Source organism: Eulemur rufifrons, chromosome 3 (genome assembly GCF_041146395.1).
Source record: "Eulemur rufifrons isolate Redbay chromosome 3, OSU_ERuf_1, whole genome shotgun sequence".
Lineage (NCBI taxonomy): Eukaryota > Metazoa > Chordata > Mammalia > Primates > Lemuridae > Eulemur > Eulemur rufifrons.
Genome location: NC_090985.1, coordinates 19,393,997 through 19,408,610, shown reverse-complemented (window position 1 = coordinate 19,408,610; position 14,614 = coordinate 19,393,997). Strand labels below are relative to the sequence as shown.

The 14,614-nt window shown below is 51.7% G+C and overlaps 1 protein-coding gene across 1 annotated transcript in view; it reads left to right on the top strand.

Moving 5' to 3' along the window:
• The window catches only part of OTUD7A (OTU deubiquitinase 7A), a 98,099-nt gene extending 84,469 nt beyond the window's left edge, over positions 1-13,630 (top strand). Inside the window, exons 9-12 of the mRNA XM_069465815.1 lie at positions 623-772; positions 9,226-9,340; positions 9,513-9,597; positions 12,179-13,630. Of these exons, the coding sequence (XP_069321916.1) occupies positions 623-772; positions 9,226-9,340; positions 9,513-9,597; positions 12,179-13,630 (1,802 nt within the window). The remainder of the gene's footprint in view (positions 1-622; positions 773-9,225; positions 9,341-9,512; positions 9,598-12,178) is intronic.
• Positions 13,631-14,614: the final 984 nt, after the last annotated feature.

Genomic DNA, 14,614 nt, shown 5'->3' with positions numbered 1-14,614 from the left:
CCCCGCCCCCCGCCCCCCGGGGGCTTCTCCTTCGGGCAGAGCCACGCTGACCAATTTAAACAAAGGGAGGGTGGAGAAGGAATCCTAAAAGCTCCTCAAAGATGGCCCTGAAGCTACTGTCCCTGCAGCCACCCACTGACTCTGGGGCCTAAAGGCCAGATTCTTTATGACCAAAGAGGAGATGCTGCTTCAGGGCAGATATTTCCAGAAGTTACTCTATTCCAGTGAGGGTTTCAGGCTTTTCTTCGCTCTTTTGCATGAGTAAGGAAACAAGCAAGAGTGTAGGAAAACAACCACTGAAGCATCCGATTGTCATTCCTGTCTGGCTTACAACTTGGTCCTGGAGCTCTCTGGTTGGCCCTGGCTGGTTTCTTTGGATTCCATAGAAGAGGTTGTCAAAACACAAGACAAACACACTCTCAAGAAGCATAGGTATTGTTTTGTGTACATGCTTTAATGAACACTAGGAGGGGAAGAAGCACATCCAGAGCAACATGGGTTTCCAGGCTGTGACTGCCTTCCCGGTGCTCACCGCAGAGCCCCTGGGATGGCGGGGGACGTGCCCTCCCGGCTCAGGTCCTGCTGCTCCTCATGCCTCACCTTTGTCCGCCTGTATCTGCAGCATTCGCACCCATCCCATTCGGGGGCATTTACCTGCCCTTGGAGGTCCCTCCCAACAGATGCCACTGCTCACCTCTGGTTCTGGCCTACGATCAAGCGCATTTCTCTGCCCTCGTGTCCATGGAACAGAGGGACCAGCAAAGAGAACAAGGTATGCCAGCTCCTGAGAGACGGTGGGCGCCGGCGACAGGGGTAGGGGCAGAGCCATTGGTGGGATGTCGTCAGTGGGATGTCATCGGGGAGACATCGGCGGGGGCCATAGGAGAGCACAGGGAGGTGGCATGTGGACGGGTCCCCTCAGAAGCTGCCTGTGCACACTCAGCAGTGATGGGTTTTGCATAAAACATTGAAAATGACAATGTGAAAGACCATGTTTCATTTAAAATACTAAACAAATGCCTAATTCCACCACACTGAAATAGCCGCCACTGTTGTTCCTGTTCACATGTGTATAAGTTTTATATGGATATAATTAGATGTAAATATAAAAAATACAATAAAGCCCTTCAACATCAGGAACTGGCAAACTACAGCCCACCACCTACTTTTGTAAATAAAGTTTTATTGGAACACATTCATTCACTGACGTATTGTCCATGGCTGCTTTTGCACTACAGTGCAGAGCTGAATAGCAGCCGCAGAGGCTGTGGCCTGCAAAACCTGAAATACTTACTAACTAGCACTTTATGGGAAAAGTTTGCCCGCCCCTGCTCTAGAGTAAGCTTTTGAATCAAAAGGTCAACATTTCCTTTCAAATCATTATAGCTGAGTTTCCTACAAATAGCCATTTCAGTGCTGCTGATGGGCTGGCTGGGCTGGCCCCACAGGCTGCGCACTGCACAATTCTAGGATACCAGTTGATGTCTTTGCTGGGGAAATAGGGGAATTTTGTTTGGAACGCTTGCTGCTTTCTTGTGTTAGCTACTGATGGATGTGTGACTAGCTGAGTGGAGAGGGAAACCCTTCCTGTTGTCACCTTGTTTCTGGTCTAGGCCAAGAATCCACCAGGAGACTGAAGGACAGACAGGACGGACTAGTTTCAGGGTCCAAGCTATTGCATGTGGTCACAGGGAATTGGAAGTGACTTGTCCAGGCCTACTACAGGGCAGGAAGCTCAGGGGTGTCTGGTTCTTTTACACTGAGTGTGTATCGTGGGAAGTAAATACAGTAACTAAACTGGCCCCATCAGGACTCTCAAATGCTACCCTTTCCTGTAGATGGCGTGCATGGAAGGAACACAGACCAGTGAGCAGAACCCAGCCTCCCTTAGCCCTCAGCGAGGTGCAGCACTGGAGTTTTCACTTCCTGGCATGACAGGGGAGCTGGGAGTGAGGCCGGGGGCTGTGCGGAAGGAGCCAGAAGTGAGGGCAGCTCGGGGCATTCACTGACCCCTTCCCAGTGGCTAAGGCAGAACCACGAGGGGGTGCACACATGGTACCATGGGCACATGGGTCCCTGGAAGGAAGAGCAGACCAGAGGCTGCAGCCAGCTGTGATGGGAGTGTCACGTCACCTTTCTTTATTATTTCCAGACATCTCACTGGCCAGGGAAGGACAGGAGGCATTCCTGCCTTTTCTGTTGTCTCTCCATGTTTCATCCAGTAGAGCCTGCACCTACTTCTTGGGTTTTTAGCTCTTCTCAGGGCTTCCTGCAGCCCTGGGGAAAGGAGAGGGGCCTTTCTCAGGGCCTGGGATCCAGGCCAGGGCTGGGCCCTCTATCCAGTCCCAGGGGAGTCTCTGTGATCAGGGAACAATGATGCTCCCAGGGCCAGTATCTGCCACTGCTGAGCTTGGGGTTCAGTCACAGCCTGCTTCATGAGGCCACAGACTTCCCAGCCCAGAGCCCTGGAATTTTCACTCCCTTGTCCCTGCTCCCTCCGCACTGCCACATTTTAGGATCCAAGTTCCATATCATCGGGAAGATTTATGTTTATGCAAAAACCTGTACATGCTTGTTCTGGTAGCTTTGCAATAGCTGAAAACTAGAAACAACCCAAATGTTCTTCCTAGGCGAGTGGTTGAACAAGCGGTGGTATGTCCATACCATGGACTTCTGCCCAGCAGCAGAAAGAAGGACCATGACACACAGAGTAACCTGGATGGGTCTCAAGGGAATTATGCTGAGTGAAAAAAGCCAGTCCCAAAAGATTACATACTGTATGTTTCCAGTTATGCAGCATTCTTGAAATGACAAAACTCTAGAGATGTGAGAACAGATTAGTGGTGGCCAAGGATTCAGAACAGGGAAAGGGTCGTGGAGGGAGGTGACTGTTTATAAAAAGGAAGCATAAGGGACCCTTATGATGATGTGGCTGTTCTGTGTCTTAAGTGAGGTTATTACATAAGTCTACACGTGATAAAATTGCATAGAACTATATACACACATAGACACAGATGAGTGCATGTAAAACTCGTGTCATCTGAATACAATTAGCATATCAAAGCCAATATCCTGGTTGTGATATTGTGCTATAGTTAGCAAGACGTTACCACTGAGGAGGGTGCGAGATGTGTACCCAGGACCTCTCTGTATTCTGTCTTACAATTGCGTGTGAATCTACAACCATCTCACAAGAGAAGGTTCAGTGTGCTCCTAGATATGATAAACATGTATTGACTAGCAGGAATATTAATGAGCTAAAATTATTAAAAAGCTTTGTTTACCATTTTTCCTAACTACTTAAAATACAGATTTAGAGGCAGCAATTTGGATAATCCATTCTTTTTTATTAGTCTTTCCCAAGAACCAGCTTTTGGTTTCACTGATTTCTGTCAACGACATTTCTGTTTTTAGTTTTATTGATTTCTGCTCTTATTGTTAGTATTTGCTTTGTGTTTAATTGGCTCCTATTTCTCTAGTTTCTTAAGGCAAAAATTTAGATGACTAATTTTGGACCTTTCTTCTTATCTGATATAAGCATTTTAATGCTATAAATTTCCCCCTAAGCACTGCTGTAGCTACATCACACGAATTTTGATGTGTCATATTTCCATTTCCATTCTGTTCAAACTGTTTTTTATTTTCCCAGGAGGCATCCTCTGACTCTTGGATTATTTAGAAGCAGGCTGTTTAAGTTCCAAATATTTGGGGGTTATTCAAATATTTGTTGCTGATTTATATGATCTGAGAACCTACTTTTTATGATTTCTATTCTTTTAAATGTGCTAAGATTGGCTAAGCATATGTTTCTAGCTTGGTGAATATTCCATATACACTTGAAAAGAATGTGTATTCTGCTCTTGTTGAGTTCTATAAATGTCAATTAGCTCAAGTTCTCTGATAGTGTAGCTCAGGGCTTCTATGTTCCTTACTGATTCGTGCCTACTTGCCCTGCCAATTACTGAGAGAAAAGTGGTGAAATTTCCAACTGTAATACATTTGTCTATTTCTCCTTTCATTTTTGTTAGTATTTGCTTCGTATACTCTGAAGCAGTGTTGTTAGGAGCATGCACGTGTATGGGATTATTATGTCTTCTTGGAGAATTAACCCCTTTATCATTATAATGTTCCTCATTTTTTGTTGGTGACAGCCCTAATTCTAGAGTCTACTTTGTATGGTATAGTAGTATGGCTACTCTAGCTTTCTTTTTATTTGTGAGTATCTTTTAACCTATCTATGTCTTTATATTTATAATGGGGTTCTTATAGACAGTACCTACTTGGGTTTCACTTTTTAATCCAATCTGATAATTTATCTTTTAATTGATAGGTTTTGAGCATTTACATTTAATAGTATTAATGATATGGTTGGATTAAAATTCACCATCTTGCTAGCTCTTTTCTATTAATATTTTTTCCATCTGTTGTTTTTGTTTCTCTTTCATTGTCTTATTTTGGGTTAATTGGGCTTTTTAGTGCTCCCACTTTATCTCCACTATTGACTTATTATACCTCTATTTTTAATGGTTAATGGTTTCCTAACCACTAAGGTTTGCAATAAACATCTTTAATTAATGAGATTCTATTTTCAAGTAATATTATTCTACTTCATGTGTCGTGGAAGGATATTATGACCATGTGTTCCCAATTCCTGCCTCTCATCCTCTGTGTATTATCAGACATTGCATTTTTATATCTGCTATAAACACAGAATTCACTGATTCTGTCTTTGCTTTAGACAGTCAGTCAGCTCTAAGAGCAATTAAAAGGAAGAAAAAAATGAATTTTATTTTCACATTCATTGATTCCATTTCCATCACTCTTCATTGTGTAAATCCAAGTTTCTACTGGCAGCACATTTCTTCCACCTGAAGAATTTCCATTAACATATCCTGTGGTACAGGTCTGCAGGCAATGAATTTGCTCACTTTTGTTTGAAAAGTCTATATGTCTCCTTCATGTTTCAGAGATATATTTGCTGAGTACAGAATTCTAGATTAGCAGTTGTTTCTTTCAGCACTTTAGAGATGTCAGTCCATCATCTTTGGCTTACCTATTTTACCATGAAAAGTCTGCCGTAATTCTTATCTTTGTTTCTCTCTCTACAATGTATTTTCCCCCTCTGGTTGCCTTCAAGATTTTCTCTTTGTCTTTGCTTTTCAGAAGTTTTAAGATGCTGTGAATAATAATATTTTTGTTGTTGTTATTTTTCCTCCCTGGTATTCTCTTAGCTTCTTGGGTCTGTGGTGGTGTTTGTCATTAACCGTACAAAATTCTCAGCCATTATTTCTTTAAATATTTCTTTTGTCTTGATCTCTCTCTGTTCTCCTTCTAGGGTTACCTTTACACAGAACTTAGGCTATTTGATGTTGCCTGCCAGCTCTTCGTGCTCCGTTCAGTTTCCCGCCACCTTTTTTCTCTTTGTGTTCAGTTTGTGTAATTTCTGTGGTCTATCTTGATATCCACAGGTTCTTTTCTCAGCTGTGTAGAGTCTACTGAACAGCCTCTCAAAGTCACTCTTCACCACTGTTATTGTGGGGTGTTTTTTTTTTCATTTCTAGCATTTCCATTTAATTCTTTTGTATAGATTTCTTCTCTCGGCTAAAATTAACCATCAAATCCTGCATAGCATTTACTTTTTCCATTAAAGTAATTCTAGAATTACTTTAATGGAATAGAATTTCCATTCTATTAATGGAATAGAATAGAATTTCCATTCTATTAATCAGTTTAAAATTCCTTGTCTGATAGTTTCACCACCTGTGTCATATCTGAGTCTTATTCTGTCAGCTGCTTTGTCTCTTAACAATGTATAGCGTTTTTTGTCTTTTCTTGTTCCTCATAGTTTTTGGTTGAAAGCCAAATGTCTTGAGTAGGACAATAAAGATTAAGGTATATCACTTTTATTCTGGAAAGAGGTATGCCTTTCTTTTTTCTAGGTCTTTAGAGTTTGGTTTGAATCAGTCTAGCCAGGACAGCTGGGGGAGGTCACTCCCCTCCCCAGATGCAGGGACACAGGGCCTGCCTAAGACAGAGGCTTAATCAGACTAACAGAGAACATTGCCCTTAGTGCACCCAGTGTTTGTTGCCGCCCTACCCTCTGCAATTTAAGCTTTTGTTCCTTAGTAGAGATAGGAGGGAAAGATCTGTGGAGGACACTTTCTCAGCATTCTTGCCAATCTTTTTGAGGGAATACTAGGGTAGGTCCTGTGGAGAGGAGACTGCAAATGCATGTGAATTTCCTTTATGTCTTCAGCCTCCAGGTTTCTATATTATTGCACTAGCCAACACTCTTCCTTTACCAACTTAACAATTTTAGCTGAATTCTTCTTACTGGTATCCTGCTGAGTCAATCCCTCTTAAGCTCATCTGTCTCTCCTTGGAGGCACCTGTCTTTCCTTAGATGTGGGATTAGTTGGTTCCCCATAACTTCAGTTCGCTGATGGGTTAAAGATAAGTTGTGAAGTTGCAGTTTGCCTGACTTCTCGTTGCAATGGTGGAACAAAGCTCTTCCAGCTTTTCCTGTCCCGAACAGAAACCAGAAATCTCCATTCTTTTTTGGAAACGAAGTACTCAAAATATGTCCAGGCTAGTGTGAGATGGTATCTATATGCTTCCTGGCTAAAAGATAGGAGACAGTGTTTTCACAACAAACAAACAAACAGAAAACAACAACAACAGCAAAAACTCTACCTTTCCAGGCTTATTTTGAAAAACGTTTGCTGTTCTTGGCACATGCCACCAGAGGGCAACCTGCCACATGAGTCCCCATCTCACTGGGTGAGGCCAGGTTCCAAGTAGGGAGATGTCAGTGTGTACAGCAAGAGGCAGAGGTATCCAAAGCAACTGATGCTCCCAAGGAGGGCCTGTTCCGCAGCCTCCCTGGCCTATACTTTCCCTGGGCTCTCCGGGCCCTGCAGCTCCAGCCCTCACCACAGGCCGCAGCTGACGCTCTGCAGAGAAGATGCCTCCCGCCTAGCCCTGGGTGTCTGCTGTTGGGAGCAGGCGCATCCCTAGAGCCTCTGCCAGTGCCTGGCCTTCACCCCGCCAAGACCTAGGCTGGGAGCCTGCCAGGACCCTTCTGTGTGGGCAGGCACTAGCACCTTCGGGTGCATTCCAACTGCACACTCAAGCTGTGGGCAGCCCAGGGGGTCAGTTCCAGCCCAGCTGCGGAGGGCAGGAGTTCCCAGAAGCCCCACCACAGGGAGGTAAGGGTGACAGGGCTGTGGTGTATTCCTAGCCCAGGGAGTTTATCTGAAAGAAATAAACCACAGTCACAGTGGCTTAACACAAAAGAAGTTTGGTTCCCATGCAAATAAAGTCTCAAGCAGGTGTTCCTGATTGGCAGGCAGCTCTTCTCCGAGCGAGATCCGGGAGGCCACTCCTGCCATCTGGCAGCTCCGCCATCTTCTGCAGGTGCTGCACATGGAGGAGGGGAATGGGGGAGAGGGCCGCCCATACATAACCACACCACCCAGCACTTCCCACGTCACTTCTGCTCATAGCCCATGGGTGCAGTTGGGTACCTGTTCCCTCCTAAATGCTGGGGTACGAGGGAAAGTACCCTGGAAACTCTGGTTTGGCCCATCTGTGCATGGGGGCCTGGGACTCCAAGGAGCTGCACTAAGCTGACAGGTCTGGTTAGCAGTGCTGATGGGGAAAGCCTCTGCCACCACCCGCCCCGCTGGTGGGAAACCAGGCTAACCTCCTGTCTGAGTGGTGACTCATGGAACTATGGGACAGGCTGCTGGGCATCACCCAAGGGAGGCCTGTCTCTGAGCCGGCCCTGCAGCCCTCCCTGGGTGTGCCCACCCTGCAGCTCAGCCCTAGGAAGGCAGCCACGTCATGGCAAAACCCAGCAGGCTGCAGCTGAAGCAGGCGGAGCCACCCCTGACCACCCAAACCAGAGCACTGTGCTGCCCAGTGCTGAGCCAGATTACAGGAAAAGCCTTGAGCTGGTCGTTGGTCAGCAAGGCTGTTTCCCTTATATGGGGTGGGGGATTGAGGGGAGCAAGAGGAGGAATTATTCCCACTCACGTTTTCTCTAGCAACACTGGAGGGCAGCATTGAGTCAATTTTCCAATTTCTTAGCAGAAAATCAATGGTATTGAGTCTTAGATTTTATATACTTACTTGCCTTTTCGTTCTTGCCATGGCACCCTTGCCACAAACCCTAGACTCCAGCAAAGACATGCGGCAGCTGGCCAGAGGCCCTGGCTGTGCTTCTCTGCCTCGGCGTGATTCCTATGAGTGGGGCTTGCAGGAGAGCCAAGTGGAAGCCGGAGAGGAGGTTGCTGCTTCTTGGAAGGCAGAATTGGGGGTGCCATCTCCCCACTTCTTCCTGCTCATCCCTGACAAGGCCCTTAGGAGGAGTTGGTTGTGTCACTAGGGACCCCCTTCACAGGGTCCTATAGCAGCTCAGAAGCTCCTGGCAGATCCCAAACAAAGCTGCAGACACCCTCCTCCACCCCAGCCCTTCTGTGATGGGCATGATCTCTCACGGGTGGTATGTTTCACTCAAGAGGTTTCATGGCGAGTCGATCCCTCTGAGAAATGACTGGCCAGTCGCTCCACCTACAAATGACCTCATCAAAAGGCTCCCCTGCCTCCACCCTGGAAAGCCTTCCCCACTACTGCCTTCTGTCTGCTGTTTACTCTTTCGGAGCTCATCACTACCTAACATTATGAGGTGCTTGCCAACCTGCTTATCTGTCTCCAGCACAGACAGCTCCCTGCGAGCAGGAGTGGGCGTGTCCCCGGGTCCTAGGCACTGATACAGACTTGCTGCAAGAAATCACAAACCAGTAGAGGTCAGCAACACCTTGCTCACCTGACTTGCACACTCGCCCTTCTCTGGAATGAGGCGGGGTGGCCTCACACAGTGCACCCAGCCGGCCTGAGTCCTTCCTCAGAAATAACAGAACAGCAATAGCTTTTTCCTATCCCGATGCCCAGTGGGCTATCTGCCATTGGACAGAGCTAAAGAGACACAGAGTCCAGGTGATACCTCTAACTGCTCTTCGGTGTCCACATTAACTGAAATTTTTAAAAACTATCAATAGTAGTTTTGAAACCTATGGTCTTAACACTCCTGCTGGCACAGATATTCTGCATGTATTTCCATTCGGTTTACTTATTGCCCAGACACCTGGCTTCGGAGTCCCCTTTCTGTCTGCCCTGGGAATAGCTGGGGCTCCCAGCATGGCTCTTTTTTCTCTGTTCCAGCCGTGATACCCCTGACGGATTCCGAGCACAAGCTGCTGCCTCTGCACTTTGCAGTGGACCCCGGCAAGGACTGGGAGTGGGGGAAAGATGACAACGATAATGCCCGGCTGGCCCAGTAAGACCCTACTCTGCACCCCTCGGCATGGTCTAGGGAGGGCTGCCGCTGGAGCTTTCTGAGGCAGAGCTAGACCCCCTGGCTCCTCCTGGGACAGCTGGCATGCAGGTGGGCAGGGTGCACGCGAGAGCCAGCTTAGGGCCCGGTTCACTAGGTGTTCTTCTTTCACCAGCCTCATCCTGTCACTAGAAGCGAAGCTGAACCTTCTGCACAGCTACATGAATGTGACATGGATCCGGATCCCCTCTGAGACCCGGGTAAGCCTGGTGTACACTGGGACTGGACCTGGTGGCCGGGCCAAGGCCACTTAGCTCCAGCCTAGCTGGGGTGCATCCTCCCAAAGGCTCCCAAAAGCTTGCCTGCCCTAGCCTGGCTGCCCACCCCCAGCTGCACCTGCAGCCCGGGAGCCCTCCACCCCGTCCTAGCTGTCCCAGCTGCACATGGGACACCCTGGCTCTGGCTTGAAGTAACTGGACATGGTATGTGTGTGCACGCAGATGTAGGCATGTGTGCACGCAACCACACACTCCAGCTAGGGGATTTTTGTCCCCATTTTCTGGAGGAGAGGAATAAACACACCCACTCAGAAAATAAACCATAGGCAAGTCACAACACAAATCTATCTCTACGGAGATCGGAACATGATGTGCTGTGGCACAGCAGAATTAATTATAAACTGTGTGGGTCCTCGGAAACACCAGGGAACCGAAATTGCGATTCCTCTGTGCCCCCTCTTCCTCCCCGCCCGGAGGCGGAGGCGGTGCAATGGCGGGTAGAGCTGGCAGGGCGGTGAAGAGAGGGGCCCACACCCCCAGGAGGCCACCTGTCCCCTGCCCCCAGGGGGGTCAGAGCTGCCCCTACTTGCAGATGCCGAGAGGGATTCATTTTAAGCATCTGACTGATTGATGTTTTTGTAATCTCTGCCAGGGAAAAGGATTTGTAAAAAATTGCTTGCAAATAATTGGTCCTCCCCAGACGTCAGTTTACTTAGGCATAATGTGGGGTTCACAAGGAATTATTAAGGGAGTGACGTGAGTAGCGCAAGTCCGACCGTGCCTGGCACAGTCAGTGCCACGCAGAGAGCTCTCAGACTTCAGCCTTTACCTGGACTTCATCCTCACAGGGCTCCACGAGGCAGGTACCGGGTACCCCATTTTCCTGATGGTGTAAGTGACAGCCAGTCGGGGGCAGAGTCTGAGTCCTGCCTTTCAAAGGTGTGGAGGGCTCCAGTGGTGCTGTGGATGTTCTTTTTCAGCCCCCGTGTGGGGTGTGATGGCAGCAGCTATAGGTCTAGAATCAGAAGGCTCCTGCACTGAAAATGGCTCTGCCCTGCAATGAGCAGGGCCCCTGGCCAGGCCTTGGTGGCCTCCAGGTCAGATACAGGGCTCTCAGCAGAAAACCCGGGCAAGGGTCTTCCAGCTGGAGGGCTCACAACCGGAGCTCCTCACTGACTGTGCTCCCAGCAGGCACCTCCTAGCACCACGCACACCTACCTTCCCGGGCCCAGCCCTGCCCCTGCATTTCTGTCCTTTGGTGTCTCTGGCACACCAGTCAGACCTTTCCCTCCTCCCAAACCCAGGTGGGAAGGGGAAAGAAGGAATTTCAGAATGGGAGGTGCTGAGGGCCAGTTCTGCCCACCTTTACTTCTGGGTAAACCTACCTGGTTGCAGAAGGGTCGCCATCTCTTAAACCGCTTGGCAGAGGTTGACAAAAAGTCTATGGCAGGGGCAGTGGGCCTCTCCCAGGCCCCTCCCCTGGAGGCCAGGAAAGCCGGCTCAGGCATGAGCACTAGTTCCTGCCGCACCCAGCTGTTAGAACAGGGGGCCCTGCCCTTTGCCCAGTGACACTCTCAGAATTCTCTCTTCTTACCCAGGAAGGTCCTCCACAAAGCAGCAGTAGGTGCTGCCTATCCTCTGTACCCTGCCACCTCCCTGCTGGCTCCCTGTCTGCCCCAGATATGGGTCCTGGCTATATTCTCATATGGCCTTTCCCTCCTCTGACTGGCTGGCCCAGATCAGTGGGTCTCATCCACGGTGTGCACAGAGATGATCCCTCCCCAGGGTCCCTCCACGCCACCCCATATCCCTGCAGAACTTTTCTGGGAATACGAACATCTTTTCTGCTGAGCCCAGGCCTATTTCAGAATCCTTCTCAGTTTAGCACTCTGCGTTGCCAAACTGAGAAAGGAACCCTAAGGTGAGGTGTCATTGCTCAACCAAGGGGCTGCTTGTTCCGAGATCCAGTGGAGGAGGCTGTGAGGGCAAGGTTTCTGTCCCCTGCCTGGAGTGAGTAGGTGAGACATCTTTGTAGCAGAGACACTTCTGTGCAAGGTGTTCTCCCCACCTGAAAGCCTCCACATTTCCAGAGAGGCCAGCCTGGGACCTGTGTCTGGTCAAGCAGGCAGCGGCACCAGGGTCTGGGCCTGGTAATTCCCTCTTAAGTGTGCGAGACCACGGGGTGCAAAGCCAGGTGAGGTATCCGCACCCTGCCCCACTCCCCCACTCCGGGTTCTAGGCTACCAGGTATCCAAGTTCACCAGAGAGAGAGAGAGAGAGAGAGAGAGCACGAGCGAGCAAGCACGCAGGTTAGAGCCTTCCACAAATCCCTCCAGGTCCACTTTTCATTACTGCAGCAGACCGGAGCCCACTCCATCTGCTCCTTTCCCTTAAGCATACCCATCCCAGCCAGTCTCGTCGTCACCAGAGCGGCAGTCAAGGCTGGGACAGTGAGGCTCGAGGGCCCCAGCAACGCATGTGCAGGCTCTGTCTTCCTGAGCCTGTGCAGGGACAGCTCTCCTCTAAACCACCTTCCTTCCCTGCCCTCTCTCTCTCCCCACAGGCGCCCCTGGCGCAGCCGGAGTCCCCGACGGCCTCCGCGGGGGAGGACGTGCAGTCCCTGGCCGACTCGCTGGACTCGGACCGCGACTCAGTGTGCAGCAATTCCAACAGCAATAATGGCAAGAATAGCAAGGACAAGGAGAAGGAGAAGCAGCGAAAGGAGAAGGACAAGACCCGCGCGGACTCCGTGGCCAACAAGCTGGGCAGCTTCAGCAAGACTCTGGGCATCAAGCTGAAGAAAAACATGGGCGGCCTCAGCGGCCTGGTGCATGGCAAAATGGGCCGCGCCAACTCCGCCAACGGCAAGAACGGGGACTCGGCGGAGCGCGGCAAGGAGAAGAAGGCCAAGTCGCGCAAGGGCAGCAAGGAGGAGTCCGGCGCGTCGGCGAGCACGTCGCCGTCGGAGAAGACCACGCCGTCGCCCACGGACAAGGCGGCGGGCGCGTCGCCGGCCGAGAAGGGCGGCGGGCCACGGGGCGACGCCTGGAAGTACAGCACGGACGTGAAGCTGAGCCTCAACATCCTGCGCGCCGCCATGCAGGGCGAGCGCAAGTTCATCTTCGCCGGCCTGCTGCTCACCAGCCACCGGCACCAGTTCCACGAGGAAATGATCGGCTACTACCTAACGAGCGCGCAGGAGCGCTTCAGCGCTGAGCAGGAGCAGCGGCGCCGCGATGCCGCCACCGCAGCCGCCGCCGCTGCCGCCGCCGCCGCCTCCACGGCCAAGCGGGCGCCGCGCAGGCCAGAGGCGGAGGGCGCACCGGGTCCCGAACGCGCCTCGCCGGGCCCGCCGCCCGGGCAGCCCACGCAGCTGGTGCTCAAGTTCAAGGAGCGCCCGAGCCCCGGGCCCGCGGCGGGCGCGCGGGCGGCGCGGGCGGCAGCAGGCGGCGTGGCCTCCCCGGGCTCGGGCGGCGGCGCACGGCGCGCAGGCGCCAGCGGACAGACCCCCGGCCGCAGCCCCCCGGCGCCGGCGCGCCAGAGTGTCATCCACGTGCAGGCGGCGGGCGCACGGGACGAGGCGTGCGCTCCGGCCGTGGGCGCACTGAGGCCGTGCGCCACGTACCCGCAGCAGAACCGCTCGCTGTCGTCGCAGAGCTACAGCCCGGCGCGTGCCGCCGCCCTGCGCACAGTCAACACGGTGGAGTCGCTGGCGCGCGCCATACCCGGCGCCCTGCCCGGTGCGGCGGGGGCCGCGGGCGCGGCCGAGCACAAGTCGCAGACCTACACCAACGGCTTCGGGGCCGCGCGCGACGGCCTGGAGTTCGCCGACGCCGACGCGCCGGCCGCGCGCTCGAACGGTGAGTGCGGCCGCGGTGGCCCGGGGCCGGCGCAGCGGCGCTGCCTGCGGGAGAACTGTGCGTTCTACGGGCGCGCCGAGACCGAGCACTACTGCTCGTACTGCTACCGCGAGGAGCTGCGGCGGCGGCGCGAGGCGCGCGGGGCCCGGCCCTGAGCGTGCGGCGCGGCGACGAGGTTTTCCCCGAAGGATTTCTTTTCCATTCTGTCGGTGTCTTTTTTACATGCCCTGGTCAACCGAAAGGCCGGCGCCTCCTCTGTCAGTGCTGTGTACGTGTTTGGTCAAACGTTCCTAATGGTGCCTGAACCTACACTGACGCCACTCAGGTAGTAGATGGATAGGAAACAAGTCATACTGTTGGAAGTGGGTGTGCTAGCCTAGCATCTGCCTCGTACCTGTGGAAACTCAATAGCCATTGCAAGAGTATTTTTGTTCCTCAATAAGAGAAATAAAGAAATTCGCAGCCCTTTGTTTTTAGAAGGGAGTGTTTTACATGCTTTTTTTTTTTTTTTTTCCTAATCTAGCGACTGACCTCTTCCAGGTAGCGGTCACTTGTGTACGGTTGGTACCACCCGGGATGTAGAAGCGAACGCGCACCTGGGACTGGTGGAGGCCCTTCTGCGGGCCCCCACCTGCTTCCAGTCCCGGGTCGTTGGAGGGCAGGTACCTTGCCACCCGCTGGCGCTCTGGTGGTCACTGTGGCCCTTTAGAAATACACGACTCCATTTCATAAGCAAAACCTCCTCCCGCAGCCCCCGGCTCTAGCAACATTCACACTGCCATCCACGCCGCGGGCGTCCGCAGAGAGGGCATCGGACAACCTACCTCGCAGGGCGCAGTGAGGTATAGCGATCGCTCCTGGTGCCGGTACCAGGCAGCTCAGGTGACAGGAGCTTTCCAAAGACACCTTGGGTCCAAAAAGCAAAGTTCTGCACTCACAATTTGGATTTGCCCACGTATGAGCAAATAGGACAGCCTGCTCACGTTTCTCCTGTGAAGACACTTCCACAGTGGACTGTTGCTGGAGGGCTCCTGGGAGGTGACCATCGGTGCCCCAGGAGAGAAGCAAGGAAGTGACCCTTTGGTCACTGTGTAAGCCCCCACTAGGCTGTGCCTCTTTCCAACAGGAAGAGGCAGAGG